The sequence below is a fragment of the Aotus nancymaae genome, unplaced genomic scaffold (genome assembly GCF_030222135.1).
Source record: "Aotus nancymaae isolate 86718 unplaced genomic scaffold, 86718_ANA_hifiasm-v0.15.2.pri h1tg000025l, whole genome shotgun sequence".
Taxonomy (NCBI): Eukaryota; Metazoa; Chordata; class Mammalia; order Primates; family Aotidae; genus Aotus; species Aotus nancymaae.
Window position 1 is genome coordinate 19,103,068 of NW_026988438.1, and position 23,595 is coordinate 19,126,662.

The 23,595-nt window shown below is 35.6% G+C and overlaps 1 protein-coding gene across 6 annotated transcripts in view; it reads right to left on the bottom strand.

Annotated features, from left to right (window-relative positions):
- The window catches only part of CDK14 (cyclin dependent kinase 14), a 763,966-nt gene that overhangs the window by 300,721 nt on the left and 439,650 nt on the right, over positions 1-23,595 (bottom strand). For all 6 annotated transcript variants that reach the window (XM_064380407.1, XM_012450847.3, XM_064380410.1 and 3 more), the window contains one exon: positions 2,063-2,125. In XM_064380407.1, coding sequence (XP_064236477.1) covers positions 2,063-2,125 — 63 coding nt within the window. The remainder of the gene's footprint in view (positions 1-2,062; positions 2,126-23,595) is intronic.

The window sequence follows — 23,595 nt, forward strand, 5'->3', positions numbered from 1 at the left end:
TAATAGATGATATATATAATTAATGTTATATTTATTATAGTAACATATACATATACAAATAATACATTTATTAATAAATACGGTTAACTATATTAATAAATATAGGTTATTCATACTATGGAATAATATACAGTTACTAAGGAAGAGCTACATAGTCACTTACTGATTTTAAATAATATCCAATATGTATTTTAAGTGAAACCAAATTATATAATTATGTAGTCACTATTTATTCATTTACTTTTTATTTTCATTTTTAGAGACAGGCTGTCACTCAGGCTGGAGTCCAGTGGCATGATCATAGTTCACTGCAACCTCAAACTCCTGGGCTCAAGCAAACCTCTTGCTTCAGCTTCCCAGGTAGGTAAGACTACAGACACATATGATAACACCCAGATAATTTTTAAAAAAAATTTTGTAGAGATGGGGTTCTTGCTATGTTGCCAGGGCGGTCTCAAACTCCTGGCCTCAAGAAATCCTCCCATCTTGGCCTCCCAAAGTGCTGGGATTATAGGCATGAACCACTGCATCCCACCATACATATTATCTTAATAAAAAAATAAAATAAACACACAAAATGCCATATATACATATATCTCTACAAGCAAAGAAAAAAGTACAAAAGAAAAAGTATGACATGTTGCAAAGAGTGGTGTAGATAACAAATGGGAAGAAATGAAAATGAATAATTGTACTTCAAATACATCTGTAATACTTAGTTGGTTCTCAGGATTATGAAATGTCATTTGAGTTATACAATGTGAGCACATAATTAAGCCATATCAGACACAACTTTGGTCTCTTCTAATTCCATTGCATATACCAAGAAAGAGTTTCCTGTTTTAAGCCTGAAATTTTGGAACAATTTACTAAGATGACTGTGAGGTCAAATCTTAGGAAATTGTAGTTCTTTTCATACTCAGTAATAAAATTTCTAGTAAAAAAAAGATGAAAAGGTAGCAGAAAGTAGAATCTGCTTATACTTACAAATAAAAACACATGCACTGTGACCCACCATAATATTGTTTTGGATCATAGTGATCCTCTATATTGAAACCACCTGGTATATCAGTATGGGTTCCAAGCAAGAACTGAAACTCAACTCTACTGTGAAGTACTAAAAAATCGGATTCCAGGCCAGGCGCAATGGCTCACACCTATAATCCCAGTACTTTGGGAGGCCAAGGTGGGCAGATCACGAGGTCAGGAGATGGAGACCATCCTGGCTAACGTGGTGAAACCCCGTCTCTGTTAAAAATACAAAAAATTGGCCGGGCGCGGTGGCTCAAGCCTGTAATCCCAGCACTTTGGGAGGCCGAGGCGGGTGGATCACGAGGTCAAGAGATCGAGACCATCCTGGTCAACATGGTGAAACCCCGTCTCTACTAATACAAAAAAAATTAGCTGGGCACGGTGGCGCGTGCCTGTAATCCCAGCTACTCAGGAGGCTGAGGCAGGAGAATTGCCTGAACCCAGGAGGCGGAGATTGCGGTGAGCCGAGATCGCGCCATTGCGCTCCAGCCTGGGTATCAAGAGCGAAACTCCGTCTCAAAAAAAAAAAAAAAAAAAAAAAAAAAAAAAAAAAAAAAAAAAAAAAAATACAAAAAATTAGCTGGATGTGGTGGCACGCACCTGTAGGTCCAGCTACTTGGGAGACTGAGGCAGCAGAATCGCTTGAACCCAGGATACAGAGGTTGCAGTGAGCCGAGATTGTGCCACTGCACTCCAGCCTGGGTGACAAAGGGAGATTCCATCTCAAAAGCATAGGATTCCAGTGGTTTTTTACTCACTATTAGCAAATGTTTCTCTAGGAAAAAAATGTAAGATCTAAATATTAATACCCCAGTGAAAATATTTAATGTTAAAACATAGTTTGCAATAATTCAACTGAAGCAACGACTATCGTTCACCTCAATATCATTCTCTTTACACAAAGAGTTTTAAAAATTGAAATATCTTATGGTAGAGATGCAAAAAATACATATCAAGAATACATATTTTTTTGGTCCAAAAAATACATATCAAGAATGCTAACCCATGGGTTAAAAAGATCTTTTCCTACCTTCACATTATCTGGATGCAGCCCCCCAGGGTGCTTGTCCATGTACTGACATAAATCAGTGTGCTAGAAGAGAAAAGGAAAAATTTATTAATAACCCTCTGGCTATAACATGATAAATCAATATTTTCCTACTTCAAAGTCACCATACCTTCTGAATAGAGCAAATAAAAGACAAGTGGTGGATTTTTCAGTGTATGTAGTGGCATGCCTCCCCACCCCCTAATTTTAACCATAATTGAATCATTATTTTTCCCTCTCGGCTGTTTTATGTTAAACATGTCTGTGTATTAAAACGAATACATGCCCATAATTTGTTAAGTGTCTCATTTCCTCTTTACCAACTATATCCTTATACCTTAACTTAGAAAACCACACACAATTAATGCAATTATAATTTCAACTATCCCATATTTTCCAAGTGTAAATGCAAATAAATATTTATTTTATATGAGATTAAAATCCTACAAATATATTCTGCTAGTAAAATTAATCACTGGACTTATTTTTCATATCCATAGTCACAAAAAATAATTTTTAGGTTTCTAGAACTCCTGAATATATTTGAGCAAATATGCTTCAAAATTAACAGGAACATCTTCAAAATTAAAAATTAAGAGAACTATATCTAGATGTAAGTTTAAAAGAATATTCAACATCTCATGCTGTTATTCTTTTAAATATGCCAAGCTCAATTTGTCCACAAGTGTATATTTTCTTCTTAATGCTTTTACTGTTTATATGATAAACTAGATAGAATTTTTTAAAAGCATGTAGTTACTATTCACATTTTTCTTCTTTTATTAGAGTGTACTATAAGATTTATAACACTGAAACATTTAATCATTCTGTAAAAGCCAATGAACATGAGCATTTGTGCCTCAATATCAGGCTTGAATTACTGAAGAAGTACAAGTTTTATAATACATTCAAGAATCTTGCTGTAGTCATTTGTAACAACAGTTCAGATTCCGTTATTTAGTTTTTATTGCATGCCAGGTGATAATGCTGAGGATACAAAGCAGAAATTAGCCTTCATCATTCATCATGTACTTTCCAGGCACTACACTAGTCACTAAGGGCACAGGAGTAAATGAAACAGATGCAAATGGAGAAAAAACAGACATGCCAGTGATTACCATAAGGTAGGCTATTATTTTAAGAATAGTACTGGACAATGTTCAAGGGCACAGCAGGGTAAACCTAATGAGGTCTAGAGATTTCAGAAAGGTCTCTGGAAGAAGTTACTTTCTAAATAAGACAATGGTAGAGAATGAAAGAAGTTAGCCAATTGAAGGGCAAAGGCAAAGAAAATGGGGCAGAGGAAATGCTCTTCGGTACGTTCTGAGACAAAACTGCCTTTACCTTGGGCAACACTCAAGGTGTTTAGCTTCTCAATCAAAGTCAAACTCCATGAAGGTAGAAACTATGATTAATTTGGAAAATTATTATCTATCTGGTCCAGGCAAAATGTCACACACAGAGAAAAAGAAACTAAATACAGATGGGAATAGTTTTCCATATAGCATAGCACATTAAAAACAAACCTAAAATATGATTAAAATAGTTTCAATGGAGTTTTTCCTAGGTAACTACATAAAAGTTTTATTTCAAGCATTTAATGAAATGAGGAATGAGTCTGGACCCCAAACTGCCATTTTGTAACTTCATATTGTTAACTTCCCCACCCTTAAATAAGGATAACACCATCCTCAGAGAAGGACAAATAAAGAACGTGAGAACTTTTGTTTTTGAAGCTAGTATATGATAAGTACTTTTTACTTATAACATGATATATAAAAATAAGATATTCTTTTAAAATACTGCTCATTATTCTGTAAGATCAGGGAGGGCAAGAATTATATTTAATTTTTTCAATGAGTCACACACAAGAAACAAAATGATAAAAGAAAAGTACATCCAACCATATCAATAATCACATATCCATGATGTGTTAAAATGCTTATTAAAAATGTAAAACCTCTGTTTTTAAAACAAAGAAAATTAAATTCATACTGCTTTCCCAATTATAAACTAAAAACAATAAACATCCAAAAATCCAGAAAGTCTGAACATTAAAAAAAGTTTACACTTTTGATATTTTGTTATTTATATTGTAAAGATCAATAAAAAGGAATCAGATAGATCAATATAAAATCATGTTTAACAGAATTCAAGAAACATGTATTCAACATTTGCACACCTAACAATAGGATACATTATTAAAAGCAAAACTTGACAAACATCAAAGAAGAAACAAAAAATTTCACAAAATCTTGAAGGGTTTTGCTTACTCCTTTCAAAAATTAACAAATGGAATTGGCCAAAAAAGTAAAGCTATAAAGGATATAACACAATTAAATAGTATGTCTAATAAATTCATGCTACACACGCTTTTTAAACACAAATGGCCTACTCACAAAAACTGACAATGTATGAGACGATAAAAATCTCAAAAATTTCCAAAAAGCTGATATCATATTACATTTTTCTCACAACTGAATAAAATTAACATCAGAATATACTACATTTCATCAACTCTGAGACATACAGTTCTTTTCATCTTTGATGCTGGAACAACAGCATTGATTAAGATTACCCATACAATGAATAAAATACAGTTGTTATTGCCTGTGTCTGAACAAACATTTTATTTTGCTCAATTTGCAGGGTTTACTCAACGGCGTGAGTGATCAACAAACAACTTAAGGACTATCCGAAGAAGAGAGAGTGAAGGATGAGCCCTAATTATTATCTGGAAACCATGTATTGAAATTTTCAGGCAAGATTTTTTTTTTAAGTGCCAGAATTAATACTTCTAAAGCTCCTTCAATAAGCATAAAACAAAAATTCTGAATGCTAAGAAAGCATTCAATTATAGTTTAATTCCGTGAATTTTTTTCTTTTTCAGTAGTATATAATGTTTCTAATCGATGTTGTTTTAAGTTTAATGGCAGCAGGAAGAAAGTAAGGAAGAAAGAAAATCAGTTGGAGAGAGAGAATGAGAGGGAAGAAAGAATAGAAAAATCTATTTTCCTAAAAATTTACAAAAAGCTAAAAAACCTAAACATACTTAAATCAGTTAAAAATGAATAATAGTAAATATACTACATTTCAGAGCAATGAAATTTGGTGACAGCATCAACAAGAAAATTTAGACCTTTAAATACATTTATTTTAACATAAAAATGACTAAAAATAAGTAAAACAACCAATAAAGTAAAGCTAGAGAAAATCAAAGAGAATTAAAGAGAGAGAGAGAGAGAGAGAGAGAGGATAAATTCAGTTAATAGCAGAAATTAATTAAATGGAAAAACAAAAAAATAACAAGTTTGATCAATTAAACAAAACCAACTTCTTTGAAAAACCTAATAAAACAAACCAATCTTTGGCAAGTCTAATTTTTTACTTTTTAAGTGAGGAGTTTGCAAAGATGTAATCAACATTAAGAATGAGAAAAATGAGGCTGGGCACGGTGCCTTATGTCTGTAATCCCAGCACTTTGGGAGGTTGAGGCAGGTGGATCACTTGAGATCAGAAGTTCAAGACCACCTGGGAAATGCGGCAAAACCCCATCTCTACTAAAAATTAAAAAAAAAAAAAATAGACAAGTGCAATGGCGAGTGCCTGTAATCCCAGGTACTCAGGAGACTGAGGCAGGAGAATTGCTTGAACCTGAGAGGCAGAGGTTGCAGTAAGCCAAGATCAGGCCACTGCACTCCAGCCTGGGAGACAGAGCAAGACTGTCTCAGAAAAAAAAGAAAGAATGGGAAAAGTGACAACTATAATTGTGAAGATTTTAAAAATACAGGATAAACATACAGCACTGTACATCTTTAAACCAGTATATTTGATATTTAGAAAAAATGTTTTTCTAAATAAAACATAATTTGTAAGAGGAAGGGCTATAACTAAAAAGGTACTGAATTCAGACAGTTTTAATAGAAAATGCTCTGAATCTTCAAATAACATATAGAAGAGTACAGAAAAAGATAAGAATGCTTCCTACTCCTTCTTTAAAACACAGTGTCAAACGAGGCAAGGACAAGAAAGGGATGGAGGGAACTAAAACAATCTATGATCACAGTCACAGATTCTAAAAATAATAACAGTAGGTACTAAAATTCAATATGGCATTAAAAAACTAACACGTCAAGACCAAACAAGGTTAATCTTAGAAATGAGAAATAGTTCAACATAAAAACATATGTTAACGTGATCCTCTAAAATTAACAAATTTAAAAAGTGGAATAGTGATGGGTACAAAAGAACATTTATGGTATTTTATATATATGGCATGTATTTATAGAATGCCAACTTTGCATAAATAAGATGAAGTCTCCACTCCCACAGTGGAGACTTCTGTGGATATTATATGCTAACCTTCTGTGGATATTATATGCATGTGAATTGTCTTAAACTTCTCTAATAATAAAGTATTCAAACTTCTTGTTTAAAACGAAACAACAAAACTATAAGGAAGGAAATACATTAGGACTGGAGAAAAAAATTCCTGATCCTTCAAGTCCAATGACGTTAGCATCAAGAATTGCAGGAAAGAGGTCATCTCCAGAAATGAGATCTTGGAAAAGTTATACAAACCTTTAAAATTTAAGACATTTTTTAAAGACGTAGTGCATGAAAATGTGGTATGTGTATGTGCATACATCACATATATGCAAACAGCTGTCCTTAGCTGTATAACCTTGAGTAGGTTACATAACCTCTGTAAATCAGTATTACATAACTTTGAGCAGATTACATAACTTCTGTAATGAGGATAATCCTAGTTCAATTTTCACAATAACCTCATATGGCTATTGTGAAAATTAATGGGTAAATATCCATAACAGTTTCAGATACTGCCCAACACATTGTGGATACTATAGGTGATGACGATTGATGATGATGATGGTGGTGGTGGTGGTGGTGACTTTCTGTGGTGTATTTAAAGGTAGGGAAGCAGGGAAGAATATTTGGAAGGGATTGCAATAAAAATGGAAACGATAAACATAGTGGAAAGTTCCCCAGGAACTTCTAGGAGTTGTAGTTTATCTTTACATATGTGTTCTTCCTATGTGCATGCCCAGACATTCCCATTCCCATGACACCACTCTCCACACACAACCACTGAAACTACATCCAGCACTAACCTCAGAGTCCTCTGAGTGATTAGACTTGGGAACTTCATATGGAAGAGGGAATACGAAGTAGCACAAGGTCATATTTTTTACCTTATATTCATGTTTCACAAACTTCTATTTTACCTAAACTAAAAACAGTTTCTTTTCCCTCTCTCTTTTTAAATACACAGTACTGTGCCTGGGACTGCATTGCATGTGCCTGAATTACAAATTTCATTATATAATATGTAACTTTTTTCTTTATACAAATTACAAGTTTTCTTTATACAAATTATTATATATATATCATGAAATTACAAATTTCATGATATATATCTTTTTTTCTTAGTTTTACTCATTGGATAATGTGACCCTTATGACTTGCACTTATGCAGAAATACAGAACTACACTTAAGAATGATGCCAAAAGGCACTTCTTAGACATTCTGGGCATCAAAGTTCTGAACAGAACACCGCTATGGCATATGACCAACAGATAACTCTCCTGTGACGATATACTAATAAGCTCAGACGCATCTGGCTTGATCTCTGGCTATTTCTTATTCTAAAACCAAGAGGACCACCTATAGACTAGACCCTGGTGACTACACATGTCGAAAAGATTGCCCCCCTCCAATCTCTACCATGGCTCTTGGCTAACATCTTCCCTTCCCCTCACTATATTGTGCCGCACCTCTTCTTCCCACACTTTCCCCTTTACTCTATCACCACTGCTGTGCCTTAGGATAATGCTACCAGATATACTTGCATCTGACAAGGTTACACCTGAATGAAGCACACATGAAGTGGGCGCTTTTAAAGGAAGCTATCAAGTGTAGCTAGACTTAGAAACCGAGCAGAAGACAGAGTGAGCACAGAAAGGCTCTCAAAACTCAAGCCCGACACCAGCATATATTTCTTTCAAAATTAGTATCCTCTTTCCCTGCTGTTGAATACCCATCAGGTAACATTTATCTGGTTATTTACATAAATGCAGGAGTATCTCCAGGGGAAGGAATCCAAGGAGTATCTGAAATCATAACTCTCTGGAGGTAAAATGTTTTCTGTAATAGAATTTGTGTGGTTTAGACTGTGGGTTTCCCATATTGATTTGATTTTTCTGTGGCTGGATCAATTTGGAAGGCAAGAGAAAAAAATCCTGTTGTAAAAAGGCAGAACATGGAAAGACCGCAGAAAACTGAAAAGATATTTTACTCATAGGCATTTTCACAATCAAGTCTCAGTTAATTGCAGGCATATGAAGATCTGGAAACTACAATGACTCATCTTAGTCATGTGCTGTAACAACAGCCACGAAGCTCAAAAGGAAAGACATGGAAGAAAACTAGAAACAAAAATTACGTATATAATGACCATTAATGGTGGAGAGCTGCTCTTTCTAAAAGAGGAGGACAGAGAGGCCGGACCAAAGAAAAGGCTAAAAAAAACAAAAACAAAAACAAAAAAAACCAAGCTAGATAACAACACTCACCTTTCCACTCTCCATCCCTTACACTGTTTTGAATCTGACGTTAGGTCAAGGGAAAGAAGCAATATCCCTCCATCTAAAGTCACTGCTAAGAAAGCTATCTGAAACTCAGGCCACCTTTTGGACATGAAATTTTGCCCAGTTTCCAGGGCAGAAAAAGTATAGGAGAATTACTAATAGGCTTCCAAATTCAGTAAGTGTTTATATTTCTCTTTATCTAACTTATTATTCATGAAGAGAAGTTTTCCAATTGTTGATTCTTCAAATGATCAGACCTCCTAGTCACGAGACATCAAGCTCCTCAGAGACATTCTGCTTTTGAATTAGCATTGGCTTTCAGACTAGACTTTTCCCTTCAAGCTGAAATCCAAACAAAGCCCCTTCCGGAACACATGTATTTATTTCCATTCTGCTATAACGTTAAGCATGGTATACACAATATTTGTAAGCTAATTTCGATGTTCTTCAGGAGCACTGCCAAAATATGACACTGAAAACAGCATAGCTCTAGTTTTTGCAACTAGGCTAAAAATAAGGAAGCCAATCCATGGAGATGACCAACGGAAATCCTCACTTGAAAGTTACATTAAACACAGCCTCTACACCCTTATCTTCTGTTTCATTTAATTTTCTTTTTGACAGTGAGAGGATAGTCAATATATTCAAGCTTTGTATAGATTTTATAACATACACACAAGTGAAAATAGTTTCACTGGCATAAGAATATGAAAAGATGACAGAAAATGAATATGAAATTAATCTTACATAGGTAGGCATAGTTTATGTGTAAACACCAAATTTTAGCTATATTTTATTTTGAAATTGATGAAAACTTTCTTAAGTGAACATACTGTTTTAAAAATAGGATATGTTACAAACTAGTCAATAAGGTGCAAAATGCAAGCATAAAAGTTCCGACTGATCTCCACTTGTTTAAGAAGCTCTCCTGGGTCCACATACCATCTGATTCTAGACACCTCAACCTCTTCCAGGTGAATGAACCCATTACAAAAAACTTTAAACCACCCTTTCAATGGTAAGAGGAAATATCAGAAATCCACAATTTTCTGAAGAAAAAGGGCAATAATTTCCAGTCTTCTGTGGTACTGCATGTGGTCCCAAAATTTATGGCAATGAGAGTAATTACTAGTGTGACTGCCTTGATGTTTATTTTCCCACTGGCTAGTATCACCTTCAATACCAGTGTCCCTTGTCTGAGACACAATGCACACACCACACACATTTCACTACAGCCACACTTAAGGGTGGTTCTGAACGTTGAAATAACTCACTATCCTTTCATTAATAGTTTTTAATCTATTTTATCTGTACCTTATTACAGTCATGTAATTTATTGGGAAATTGTTACTGCTAGAGGCAATTGAAGAAAACTTACAGAAGTTGAACCTTCTTTTCTTCTATAGCAATCAATGCCATTCTCCTCTAGATATAATCTCTGTTTTATTCAGCCTACATTGCTGTAAGAATTAAAACATCAAATTACTGAGCAGTTAGGTTCAAACTGCTCTTATATGCAGTCCACAAGGTTAAATTGACTTTGAAACTGCACTTTTCCCTGTTATGCTTTATAGTACTTTTCTACTTCACTTCCAAATTATAATTAATAAAATTATAATGTTGTGAGTTTCAACACATGAGAATCATTCATTAATGAGAAAAAAGGAAAAGGAAACTTTAACCAACTTATTCTTTAAAATGAAATCACAGGCATTTAGGGTGTTTAACAGAGAAAGCTTGTACCCACTATACGTTATATATCACGGGGGCTCACTCTATCTATCTATCTACCTACCTACCAACCTACCTACCTACCTACCTACCTACCTACCTACCTACCTACCTACCTACCTATCTATTGAGAAAAGGTCTCTCTCTGTCACCCAGGCCGGAGTGCAGTGGTATGATTATAGCTCACCATAACTTCAAACTCCTAGACTCAAGGGATCCTCCCTCTTTAGCCTCCCGAGTAGCTAGGACTACAGACATGTGCCACTAGAACTGACTAATTTTCTTATTTTTTGCTGAGATGCACTCTCGATATGTTATCCAGGCTGGTCTCGGACTCCCAGCCTCAAGTGATCCTTCTACCTTGGCCTCCCGAAGCACTAGAATTACAGGCTTGAGTCATCATGCCTGGCCCAGAGGGGTCCATTTTTAAAAGAGTGATTAAAAAATAAAATATTGCAAGTATTTTATCAAATGTTATTCAGTCTTAATGCTGTATTAAAATTCCATATCATCTTTAACAACAAAAGCCATTCATGAACTAGTACAAAAGTACTGTCTCTCTACTCTGAAGACAAGATTATAATTACACCTAGATTATTATGCCTCAAGGTGCATCATAAGACATGGTATGGTGATACAGACAATATGGTCTTCAAACTATTTCATCATCAAATAATCAGATTATGTTATTCTCAAGTATTCTACTGCTCCTGTATAGACTTATTTGACATATTACAATGCCTATTTATGTTTTTTTTTTAACCTGGTTTTAAGCCACTTAGGAAATGTTTAAAATTCTACCAGTATACCACATACATATTCCCTAAAGAGAATAGTATTTTATACTACATAAAAACCCTCTCATGTCCAATCACAGTTCAATAGTTTATGCCTAATTAAATTTATATCATGTATTCTCTTTCTCCTTTTTGGTCATAATAAACCTGTACATGTCTTAGATGTCCCATAATTCTACCTAAATGATTTCAGTTGTCATTTCTGAATCCAAAACATATGGGCAGCCTGGGGCTGGTGACTGGAACAGGAAGCATTTCCAAACACATTCCATCATGTAAATCAGCAACCTGAAAAATCCCTTCCATTAAAACAAAAAACCTACTATTTGGCTTCTGGCAACGACATCATGGATTGACAGAGTATAGAGTTCTGTCCAGGCAGTAAGACTGTTGCAAGCCATTCTTCTCTGAGAAAAGGAATGCAGGCATTCATGCTTTAATAGTTCAAGGGTCTGAAGTGGTTTCAAACTTGTAGGAGCTAATTCTTAAACCCAAACATATTTCTATATCCATATCTATACCCATATAATTTACCTCATAAAACTTATGAGGCATAAATAATTTCTTTTTGTAAACTAAATACATTCAGTGTATAGTTTTGGGATGTTTCAAAAAATTTTTTAAAAATTTTCTAGAAGTAAAACATTCTAAAGAACCATATGCTATTCCAGCATTACAAGAATGTGTAAAATGTGCTCTTTTCAAACAGTGGAGGAAAGGGCTAAGCAGTGTGATTTATATGCTCACTGGCAAACCATTCAGAAGCCTAAATCATACAACAAATTTTAATGGAGTATAACAGGCACTTTGAAAGGATGTTCATGCTATTTTGAAACCAGGCTGATGTTTAGAGGAATGAGAATGAAATGTTGTGATCACTGAATATCCTAAAGAATTGTTTAAACAGAAATGAAAAGACAGACTAACAAAATGGGCCACACAAAATATTCTGGACTCCAAGCCTGAGAAGAAAGAAAGAAAACAGGAACTGAAATAGTACTAGGAATATCTTAACTCTCAAAACACTTTCTGGAGCCACTCTGATAGGAATATGGAAGATCTAGAAATCACAGAGTGAAAGCAACACGAACTAAGAGAGTTAGAAACAAAGAACTAAAGGGAAGGAAGACAGAGCAATCAAACATGGGCATCCTGAAATAACTTTTGCTGACTACAAAGTTGAATAATGGAGTGTTTTTAAAAGTAATCTTGGTTCTAAAAGGTAAGAGTAACACCTGCACAGGGACTGAATATACTAAATGTGTAACTCAGAAAACTGAACCATATTGCAATCAGCTTCAGGTTCATACTACTTTTAATTTTAAAAACAGTAATTCTGAAAGACATAATCAAAAATAAAATATTAAACAATTTGTTAATTTAGTCACCCCATTTTTAGGTATGCCAATGAAAAACCAGTATCTTTTCAAACTCTTATAAGTGAAGTATTATAAAATGTATAAAAATGAATAACAAAGTATTCACAATTTAGGAGTTTACTGATGGCTGGGGAAAAGAATAATGGCAATCAAATAAATGACAATATATAATCTTCTTCTTAACTAAAGATGATGAAGCATTTATAACTTTGTTCATATCATTTGACCCAGTGGTAACAATTTTAGGAAGACTTATTCCAAGAGAAAATACAGAGGAAATGTATTAGAAGCAATGTTATTAAGATTTTACAATGCAAAACACAGTGGGAACCTTTAAACATGGGCATGAATATTTGATTACTTATGGGGCAAAAGTTGTGAGCTAGACTCAAAGATAAGACAAACTAAAAATCTCTCAAACTGGAGAAACAGTTTGAGAAACAAATTTATATTACAAATAGAGTATATCTAAATTTTCCGGCTATATGTATCTTATACACAATGTAGAGTAACAATGCTTTCAGAGAAAGTAATGATAAACAATGAAGTATATGAACTATCTGTTCGCTACATATGATCAAAGAGGCAAGTTATATTGCTATTCTTATGGCTAGCCTGCAGCATAGCATCTTTAGGTAAGATCTCTGTAATGTAAGTAAAATTGTATTTTTAAATTATTTCAATATAGTGTACATAAAGGGGCAAAAGTAATTTAGGTTTCTCAAACTCAATGAGAAAAGGATCACATAAACATTATTTTTAAAAACTCAAGTTATCTACAGAGTATGATGCTCTGAAACACGAGAAATTGAAGAGCAGTAAAATAAATACTGTTAATCCACAAAAAATTATAAAAATTATCTTCCAGTAGCTCTCTTAACAGCAAACAAACAAAACAATCCTCAGATATAGCAAGGGGAAAAAAATTCATCAATTCTATCCAGCATACTGCCAAAAGTTAAAATGAAGTAGAAATTTCAAACTATTTGTCAGTATCTATGAACAAAAGTAAAATTCCGGACTTGTCTGTCAACTGAAAAATTAGCCAACGATCAACTCATCACTCTTTTTCTTCTTTTTTACGACTAGCTTTGCTCAATCCATGGATAAAGAAAATGTACTTGATCTCTTGCTGTGCATGGGTATGAAATTAAACATACTCTGGAAAAAAGAATTTTTTTTCAATCATTGGACACTTGCAAACTTTATAACTTTCTCAGGACCTTGATATATTTGGCAAACATCTTTGGCGTTTTGAATAAAAATTCTGAAACTTCAAGCAGCAAAGACCAACATCATTGCTCCTCATAATGTTTTATGCTTTTATGCAAATATCTTGTTAGACAGTCAGTGAATCAGAGCTAAAAATATCCCTTTATTCTCTTCAGTTAGTGCCATTTGCCATTAGAAGGTTACTTAAAAAAGATGTCAAGGGAAAAAATGAAATCTCATCTGGCCTGTCTGGGATGAATTCAGGTAATGCTTTCCCGATGAGAGGGCTGAAAATACCATTAGTCAGTCTTAGCAAAATGTTAAAAGAAGTTACTGGTGCTCAAATTTGAATCAATTACCAAAAATCACTTGAGAAAATTATACTTGAGAATTTTGGGTGAAATATCTCTCAATATTTACTTTAAAACAAATTAGTAGGCTTGGCATGTAATTATCATAATCAACTTATGAAGCTTCTTGAATTTTTATCAAGGAAAGCACCGTAGAAATCCTATTTGGCAAAGAAGACAACAATACTTGTGCTCAACCCTTGACATTATGACCCAAAAGCTGGTGATAAGCAAGCTGACTCAGTACCCTTATAGAGAAAACATGGTTTTTAAATATTAAAAATCCAAAATCAACAGCTTAATAAAATCTGTTAAAATAATCATTGCTGGAATATGTTTTAAAATTTTTAAATTTATCCAAAAGTTATTTATTTATTTATTTCTTCCAAAGAAAAATGGGATATATGTGCAGAACGTGCAGGTTTGTTACACAGATATGTGTATGCCATGGTGGTTTGCTGCACCTATTGACCCATCTTTTAAGTTCTTTTCCCTCACCCTCCACCCCTCAACAAGCCCCGCCTACTGTGTTTTGTTCCCTTCTCTGTGTCCATGTGTTCTCAATGTTCGATTCCCACTTATGAGTTAGAACATGCAGTGTTTGGTTTTTTGTTTCTGCGTTAGTTTGCTGAGGATGATGGCTTCCAGTTTTATCCATGTCCCTGCAAAGGACACACTTTCATGAGTGCTATTTGGTTATTTTGCACACTACCTGATGCAGTTTCTTCATAGTGTGATTGGTCCTTATATTTTAGTGTGTTATTGAAGTGCTGGTACTGGTTTTTCCTTTCCACATTTAGTGCTTCTTTCAGGAGTTCTTGCAGGGCATGCCTGCTGGTAACGAAATCCCTCAGCATGTGCTTGTCTGGAAAGGATTTTAAATCTACTTTGCTTATGAAGCTTAGTTTGGCTGGATATGATTGTAGGTTGGAAATTCTTTTCTTTAAGAATGTTGAATATTGTTCCCCAATTTCTTCTGGATGGTAGAGTTTCTGCTGAGACTTTTGCTGTTAGTCTGATGGGCTTCCCTTTGAAGGTGACCTGGCCTTTCTCTTTGGTGACCCTTAACAGTTTTTCCTTCATTTCTACCTTGGAGAATATGATGGTTATGTGTCTTGGGGTTGATCTTCTCATGGAATATCTTAATGGTGTTCTATCTTAATGGTGTTCTCTGTATTTCCTCAATTTGTATGCTGGCCTGTCTTGCTAGGTTGGGGTAGTTCTTCTGGATAATATCTTGATATGTGTTTTCCAGCTTGTTTCCATTCTCCCTGTCTCTGGTACTCCAATCAATCATAGGTTTGGTCTTTTTATGAAGTCCCATATTTCTTGGAGGATTTGTTCATTCCTTTTCATTCTTTTTCCTCTATTCTTGTCTGCATGTCTTATTTCAGTAAGGTGTTCTCAAACTCTGATATCCTGATATCTCTGATATCCTTTGGTTGATCCAGCCATTGATACTTGTGTATGCTGCATGAAGTTCTCATGCTGTGTTTTTCAGCTCCATCAGGTCATTTATGTTCCTCTCTAAACTGGTTATTCTAGTTAGCAATTCCTATAACCTTTTATCAAGGTTCTTAGCTTCTCTGCATTAGGTTAGAACATGCTCCTTTAGTTAATTGTAATTTTTTATTACCCATGTTCTGAAGCCTACTTCTGTCACTCCATTCATTAGATCCTCTGCCCAGTGCTGTGCCCTTGATGGAGAGACTATGTAAACATTTGGAGCAGAAGAGGCTCTCTGGCTTTTCAGGCTTTTAGTATTTTTTCATTGATTCTTTCTCATCTTCATGAGTTTGTCTAGTTTTTGTCTTTGAGGCTGCTGACTCTTAGATGAGGTTTTTGTAGGTGTCTTTTTGTTGTTGTTGATAATGCTGTTGTCACTTTCTGCTTGTTTGTTTTTCTTTCTATAGTCAGGAAGGGGTATGTTTTGCTGGGGGGAAACCCCACTCATCTGAGCTGCCTGGATTCCTCAGAAGTACCAGTAGGAGAGGCTAGATCTGCTGGTCCACAGAGACTGTGGCCATTTCTCCCACTAGTGTCTCAGGCTCCCTCTTTCTGTAGGGCTTCTGCAGTTTGCTGGGGTTCACTTCAGGCCTCATTTATCTGATTCACTCCCACGCCTGGAGATGTCAATCAAGGAGGCTTGAGAGCAGCAAAAATGGTTGCCTGATCCTTCTTCTGGGACCTCCGTCCTTCATGGGCATCAAACTTAAGCTAGTAGGATCGCTTCTGTATAGGGTGTCTGACAACCCCTGCTGGAGGGGCTCACCTAATTGGGTGGCATGGGGAGCAGGAACTGTTGAAGGAAGCACTTTGCCCCTTGGTGGAGGGGGGTATGTTTTGCTGGGGAGAAACCCACTCATCTGGGTTGCCTGGATTCCTCAGAAGTACCAAGAGGAGAGGCTAAGTCTGCTGGTCCACAGAGACTGCAGTCACTCCTCGCTCTAAGGACTCAGACCCAGGGAGATCCGAATTCTGTCCCTGAGCCTCTGGCTGGAGTTCTTGGAGATCCTGCAGGGAAGCCTCATCCACTGAGGAAGAATAGATCAGGGCTGGGCCTGAAAAAGCAGTCTGGCCACAGATTGACACAGCTGGTAGGTTGGTCCGTGGGGACAAGTCTTGGGACCAAGCTGTTCAGCCTCCCTGCCTCCAGCAGAAGAAAAGTGCAGCCTGGAGCAATAGAAATGAGAGCCGCCCTTCCCCCCACCCAGGGAGCTTAGCATGTTTGGCAGTTGTTAGTCCCAATGCTGGCTGCTGCCCCTCCCCAAGGAGCTCAAATAGCTTAAGGCAGCAGGCAGCTGCAGCCACTGCTGGTCGCCCCTCCCCATGGGAGTCTGATAGGCTTAAGCAGATTCCAGCTGAGAGGCTGTAAGCATCTGCGTGTTCTGGGGTTGGGATGCTAGGCCCCACTGGCACGGGTTCACAAGTGGGAACTTCTGATTTGTGGGCTACACAGTTCTGTGGAAAATGCAGTTTCCCCAGCTGGGTAGTGCATCACTCACTGTCTCCCTTGGCTGGGGAGATGGGGCTCCCCTTCCCTGTGTGGCTGTCAGGTCGGCCACCACACCACACTGTTCTTCCTTCTCTCTATGGGTAATGCCAGCCTTCTAGTCAATTTTGATGAGAGAATCTGGATACCTCAGCTGTCAGTGAAGGATTTACACTTATAATGGTTTTTTCGAAGGGAGCTTCCAATCACTGCGGCTTCTAGTAAGCCATCTTGGTCTCTCCCCACTGTCCAGAATTTTAAATGACATCAAAGACAAGCATGGAATTTTTATGTTAATGATACAAAGAGTGTGCAAATTTTAAAATGTGAATAAATAATACATAACTGCATTTAATGATTTGGACAATATTAACTTGTATGGCGATATTAACTTGTATGGGTATAAAAGGTTAAAAACCAGTGTATGTTGTATATAGTGTGGTATACACATATACATATAACATGCATGTGGTATAAATCATAAAAGAAGTCTTCAAGGATAATACATGGTAGCATCAGCTTTCTCTGGAAAACTAATTTGGGATACTTCAGTCAGGACAGACCAAGTTATGCTGCAATAACAAGTAACTTTTGCTCAATTCATTGGCCAAACCAAGTTACATGGCCATGCCTAACTTCAATAGGGAAGATAAATGTATTCTTTTTACAAAGACTGAGAAACAAATATTTGGGAATAGCAATATGGTCTTCTACATTAGACAAATCCTACTCATTTTTTTTCTTCACTGTCAATATAGTAAGAACATTAAATACATACATATATGTATAAATTTGTATTGAATTTTAAAAGAACCCTTTGTCAAGGATTTAGTAACCTTAAAAAACGTTATCATTTTACCAACTCAATTACTTCTCTCTTTTTTTAAATTGCTTCTCATCTAAAGTTAACTTTTCTAGAAATTTTTGCTATACTACATTAACTTTTTCCTTCTGAGCTCTGAAAATCTGATTTTCTGGTATAATGTCTCATATACTCAGATACTTAAATCAAAACCCATAGTGACTTCTCTAAATGGTAACAAATCCATATTAAACTGAAGGGTTAACTGTATTTATATATTAATCTTTGTAACTCTTGGACACATGATGGATCTTCCAGATGAAGGCTGAGGTACAGTATGTCTGTTATGTGAAATAAATACAATATATTTATTAGTTGAAATGGAGGAAAAGAAAGGAAGACTGGACAAAAGAAACCAAACTATTATGCTGACAAATAAATCTGTGGCCAACCTAGCACCAGAGTTGCCCTGTGTTGTGCAGTAATGGCTGGACCTTTATACCTTCATGTTTTATAGTCACCAGATACAGGAAGCCTGAGGAAACATGTGACCTCATTCAGAATGGGTCTCTGCAGCTGAAACAGATGCTGGAGGAACTGACAGCTGGAGGCATTCAGCTGATATTATTTCCTGTAGTAAATCCTTCTTTGAAGGAGAAACCAGCTACTATATCTCTGTGTCAGCCACTATATCTCTGTGTCTGATATACTTTATAACAGAGTTTTAATGAAAATCTTGAAAAATGACTCTCAATTCTCTCTCTTTCACCCACACACAAACACACACATGCATACAAGCACACACACACACACACACACACACACACACACACAATGTTTCCAATGCATCTATTCTATGAAAATAACCATATCAAGTTGGCAAAGATGTATAGGGTGCCCACAGCAGTTGGTAACATGAGATATTAGCTCCTGCTCTCATGGAGACTGGCTGCTCATTCATCTTATACAGGTGTCATGATGACAAACAAGAATGATCATGTTGCCCTTTGAACCCTTTACAAGATACCACTCAGTTCAATGTATTTTTAGTCAACCAGAATCTGAATTTTTTTTTAAAGATCCTTGGTCCATCCTTTTCCTCTAATAAATATTCTATTACTAATCATATTCTCCCCACATTGCTTCCCATAGCATTGTTGGTTTTTTAACTTCTTGTTAGATTTAGACAGCTTTCCTCAATATAGTTCCTAAAATTCTAGCTAGACTATTCAACATTTTGTCTTTCCTGACTGGATCTAACTTCCTTATCCAAGTAAAATGAGTAATAATACAGAAGGGGGAGAAAAATAAATCAATCCATTCTTCCAAATGTCCCTAAGAAGGACTGAAATGAAAACTAATCACTGAGATCCAAAGCTTTAAAACCAAGATCACATATTCGAGAAGAAAGGAAAACCCCAAAAGATGGAAAATTCTTACTTAGCAAATAGCTGCCACCACAAATTAGTTTCTCAGTTCCTGATTTTTGAAACAGAAATGAGGCATGAGCATATGTTAGGGATTTATAGCCAGCCTTGAATACGTCAGTGAGAAAGGAGTAAATTACTCACTAGAAGTTGAATGTTAACTTGGAACACTGAAGTTCATTTACTGAAAATGACATCTTAAATAATACACAGCAATCAAAACATAATGAAACTGAAAAATGAAAATTTTATATATTCTGAATAATTAAATTTTAAAATCAGAATCTTTCACCCCTATATATTCCTTTATACATATACTTACACTGTAAAAATATTTTCATTGGCTTTAAAGTACTGTCAAATACCAATGTGTATCTATACATGTATCAACATCCCAAAATCATAAAAAATCATAAAAAACAAAGCAATAATTAACCAGCCAATTAACAATCATAAATATTGTCTATTAAGATAGCACATTCTAATAAAATCCCACTTAAATGTCATTTTAGACTGTTGTGCCTAAAATGTTATTGAATGGACAATAATTGAATAATAGTTAATTAAAATATCTTCACTTCCACTAGCCTTGTCACATTTGATAAAGTCTGACAACTGATAAAGAGAAAAACTTATATACTTCAAAACAATTAATGTGAAACAGTTATCTAATTATACAGTGGTTTACACAATGACATGCTTTAACATTTGTTCATATTTAAACTTATTAAGAATAGAGATTCCAAAGATGATAAATAGAACATATGGATCTACCTTGTACTCTCCTGAATTCCCACTCACCAAATTTTGAAGCTCCAAAACAGATGGTAGCAAGTTTTGCATACAAAACACACCCAACCAACCAAATGGAATTGAGGAAAGCCTAGAAGCAGCACTGCTTATGTGGAGAACAATCAAAAGGCTCAGAAATTGGTGGCATGAAGAAATAGGAATGAGTAGAAAGTCTACATATGGAAGTCAAAAATACGGAATATTGGTTGAAAATCTTTTTAGTAGCTATTTAACTTAGATTTATATTCCCACTCTGCTTAAACAGATAGCTGACCCTCTTAAACCCAAAGAAAGGAAAAACAGAGGGTGTCCAAACTAGGAAATACAACCAGTTAGGGATGGCAATACCATCCTAAAACAGGAGGATTAATTGGGGGTCTGAACCCCACTCAGTTTCCAGAAGACTGGCAGACAGGCAGGAGTTTGGAAGAATTTTCACCGGGAATCTTTTAGCACTACTGGAAAGACGAATATTGGCATTGAGGGTTTCTCAACAAAATGATTTAGTACCTACAGTGAATTTCATGATTAGTCAGATACCCACACATTTGGAATTGCTTCTGTACCAGCTATCTGACCAAAGCATCAAATATTAAAGAGAGAACCCAGCCGAGGCGGGTAGATCATGAGGTCAAGAGATCGAGACCATCCTGGTCAACATGGTGAAACCCCGTCTCTACTAAAAATACAAAAAATTAGCTGGGCATGGTGGCGCGTGCCTGTAATCCCAGCTACTTAGGAGGCTGAGGCAGGAGAATTGCCTGAACCCAGGAGGTGGAGGTTGCGGTGAGCCGAGATCGCGCCATTGCACTCCAGCCTGGGTAACAAGAGCGAAACTCCATCTCAAAAAAAAAAAAATAAAAAAGAGAGAGAACCCAAAATAAACTAAAAAAAAAAAAAAAACAACTTGGTGGAAATATAGTTTTACTGTTAGAAAAACTTCACAAAGGCTATGATGAATAATTTTAGTGAGAAAGTATCAATAAGAAAATATATTGCAACCTTTAAACAAGAAAGAAAACATCATAAATGAAATATTCTAGGCAAAGTTACCTTAGAAATTAATAATAATATTTAAATTTAAGAATTTCAATAGACTATGTGAAATACAAAGTTGAGAAAATTTGATCATTAATGTTGAGCTAAAGAAAAAAGAATTGGAAAATGAGAGAGAAAAGACAAGAAAGAACACTGCAGGAGGTCCAACATTCAAATAAACTATCTAAAAATGAGAAAAAGAGAAAATAAAGGAAGGAAATAGTAACAAAATAAGTTCTTGAAAACAAGTAAATACATGAAAGATATTCAACATCATAAGTCAGGAAAACACAAATCAAAATCACTATCAGATACAATTAAACATCTACTATAATTTTAAAAAAAGCAGAAAATACAAGTGTTAGCAAGTGTGTATAAAAATTGGTACCCCTATATACTGCTGATTACATTGTAAAATGGTCCACCCATTTTGGAAAATAGTTTGGCAGTCCCTCAAAAAATGGAAGATAGAGTTAAAACCAACAATTCCACTCCTAGATATAGGCAAAAAAGAACTGAAAGAAGATACTCAAACAAATGCATGTACACAAATGTTCACAGCAGCACTATTCACAACAGCCAAAATATGAAAAGAAACCCCACATGTACATCGATTGATGAATAAATAAATAAAATGTGGTATATCCAAACTATGGAATATTACTCAGCCTTAAGAAAGTATGAAGTACTAAGAAAAGCTACAACATGAACTTCAAAAACATTATGCGAAGTGAAAGAAGGCAATGACAAAGGGTCACGTATTATTATGATTCCATTTATATAAGATGTCAGGCAAATCTATAGAGACACACAGTAGATCAGTGGTTCAGGAGCAGGGGGTTAGTGGTGAATTCAGTGAATGCTAATGGATATAGGATTCTTTTTAGGGTAATGAATTGTAAAATTAGGTTGCAGTGATGGTGTCACAACTTTGTGAATAGGCTAAAAACTGCTGTATTGTATACTTTTAAAAAGTGAACTTTGTTACATGAATTGTATCACAATAAAGCTATTACATTACAAAAAAAAAAAAAAAAAAGACTGGAAGGACATGAGATTCCAGATTGAAAAAGTACACCCAAGGAACATAAAGCTGCACCTTGGTTTCTTTTTGCTTTATCATAAAATTTCAGGACACCAGAAATAAAGGTAAATAGCTTAACAGAAACAATGGAACTGAAAAATGGAGCAATCTTATCAAAATTCTAATGGGATTATTTCCAAGCAAGAATTCTACATCTAGCCAAAATGTCAATCAAGCATGAGTACCAAATAAAGATACTTTCAAAAATACAATGCTGCACGGCAAAAGAAACAGTTATTAGAGTGAATCGGCAACCAACAGAATGGGAAAACATTTTTGCAGCTTACCCATCTGACAAAGGGCTAATATCCAGAATTTACAAAGAACTAAAACAGATTTACAAGAAAAAAACAAACAAGCCCATTCAAAAGTGGGCGAAGGATATGAACAGACACTTTACAAAAGAAGACATACATGAGGCCAACAAACATGAAAAAATGCTCATCATCACTGGTCATTAGAGAAATGCAAATCAAAACTACATTGAGATACCATCTCACGCCAGTTAGAATGGCGATCATTAAAAAATCTGGAGACAACAGATGCTGGAGAGGATGTGGAGAAATAGGAACATTTTTACACTGTTGGTGGGAGTGTAAATTAGTTCAACCATTGTGGAAGACAGTGTGGCGATTCCTCAAGGACCTAGATATAGAAATTCCATTTGACCCAGCAATCCCATTACTGGGCATATATCCAAAGGATTATAAATCGTTCTACTATAAGGACACATGCACACGAATGTTCATTGCAGCACAGTTTACAATAGCAAAGACTTGGAACCAACCCAAATGCCCATCGATGATAGACTGGATAGGAAAAATGTGGCACATATACACCATGGAATATTATGCAGCCATCAAAAATGATGAGTTCACGTCCTTTGTAGGGACATGGATGAACCTGGAAACCATCATTCTCAGCAAACTGACACAAGATCACAAAATCAAACACTGCATGTTCTCACTCATAGGTGGGTGTTGAACAATGAGAACACATGGACACAGGGAGGGGAGCACTCCACACTGGGGTCTGTTGAGGAGGAAATAGGGGAGGGATAGTTGGGGGTGGGGAGTTGGGGAGAGATAGCATGGGGAGAAATGCCAGATATAGGTGAAGGGGAGGAAGGCAGCAAATCACACTGCCACGTGTGCACCTTTGCAACAATCTTGCATGTTCTTCACATGTACCCCAAAACCTAAAATGCAATTAAAAAAAAATACAATGCCTTAACAACAACAAAAAATCTTCCACACACCCTTTCCCAGGAAGCTATTAGAAATTGTCTTCCTCAAGACAAAA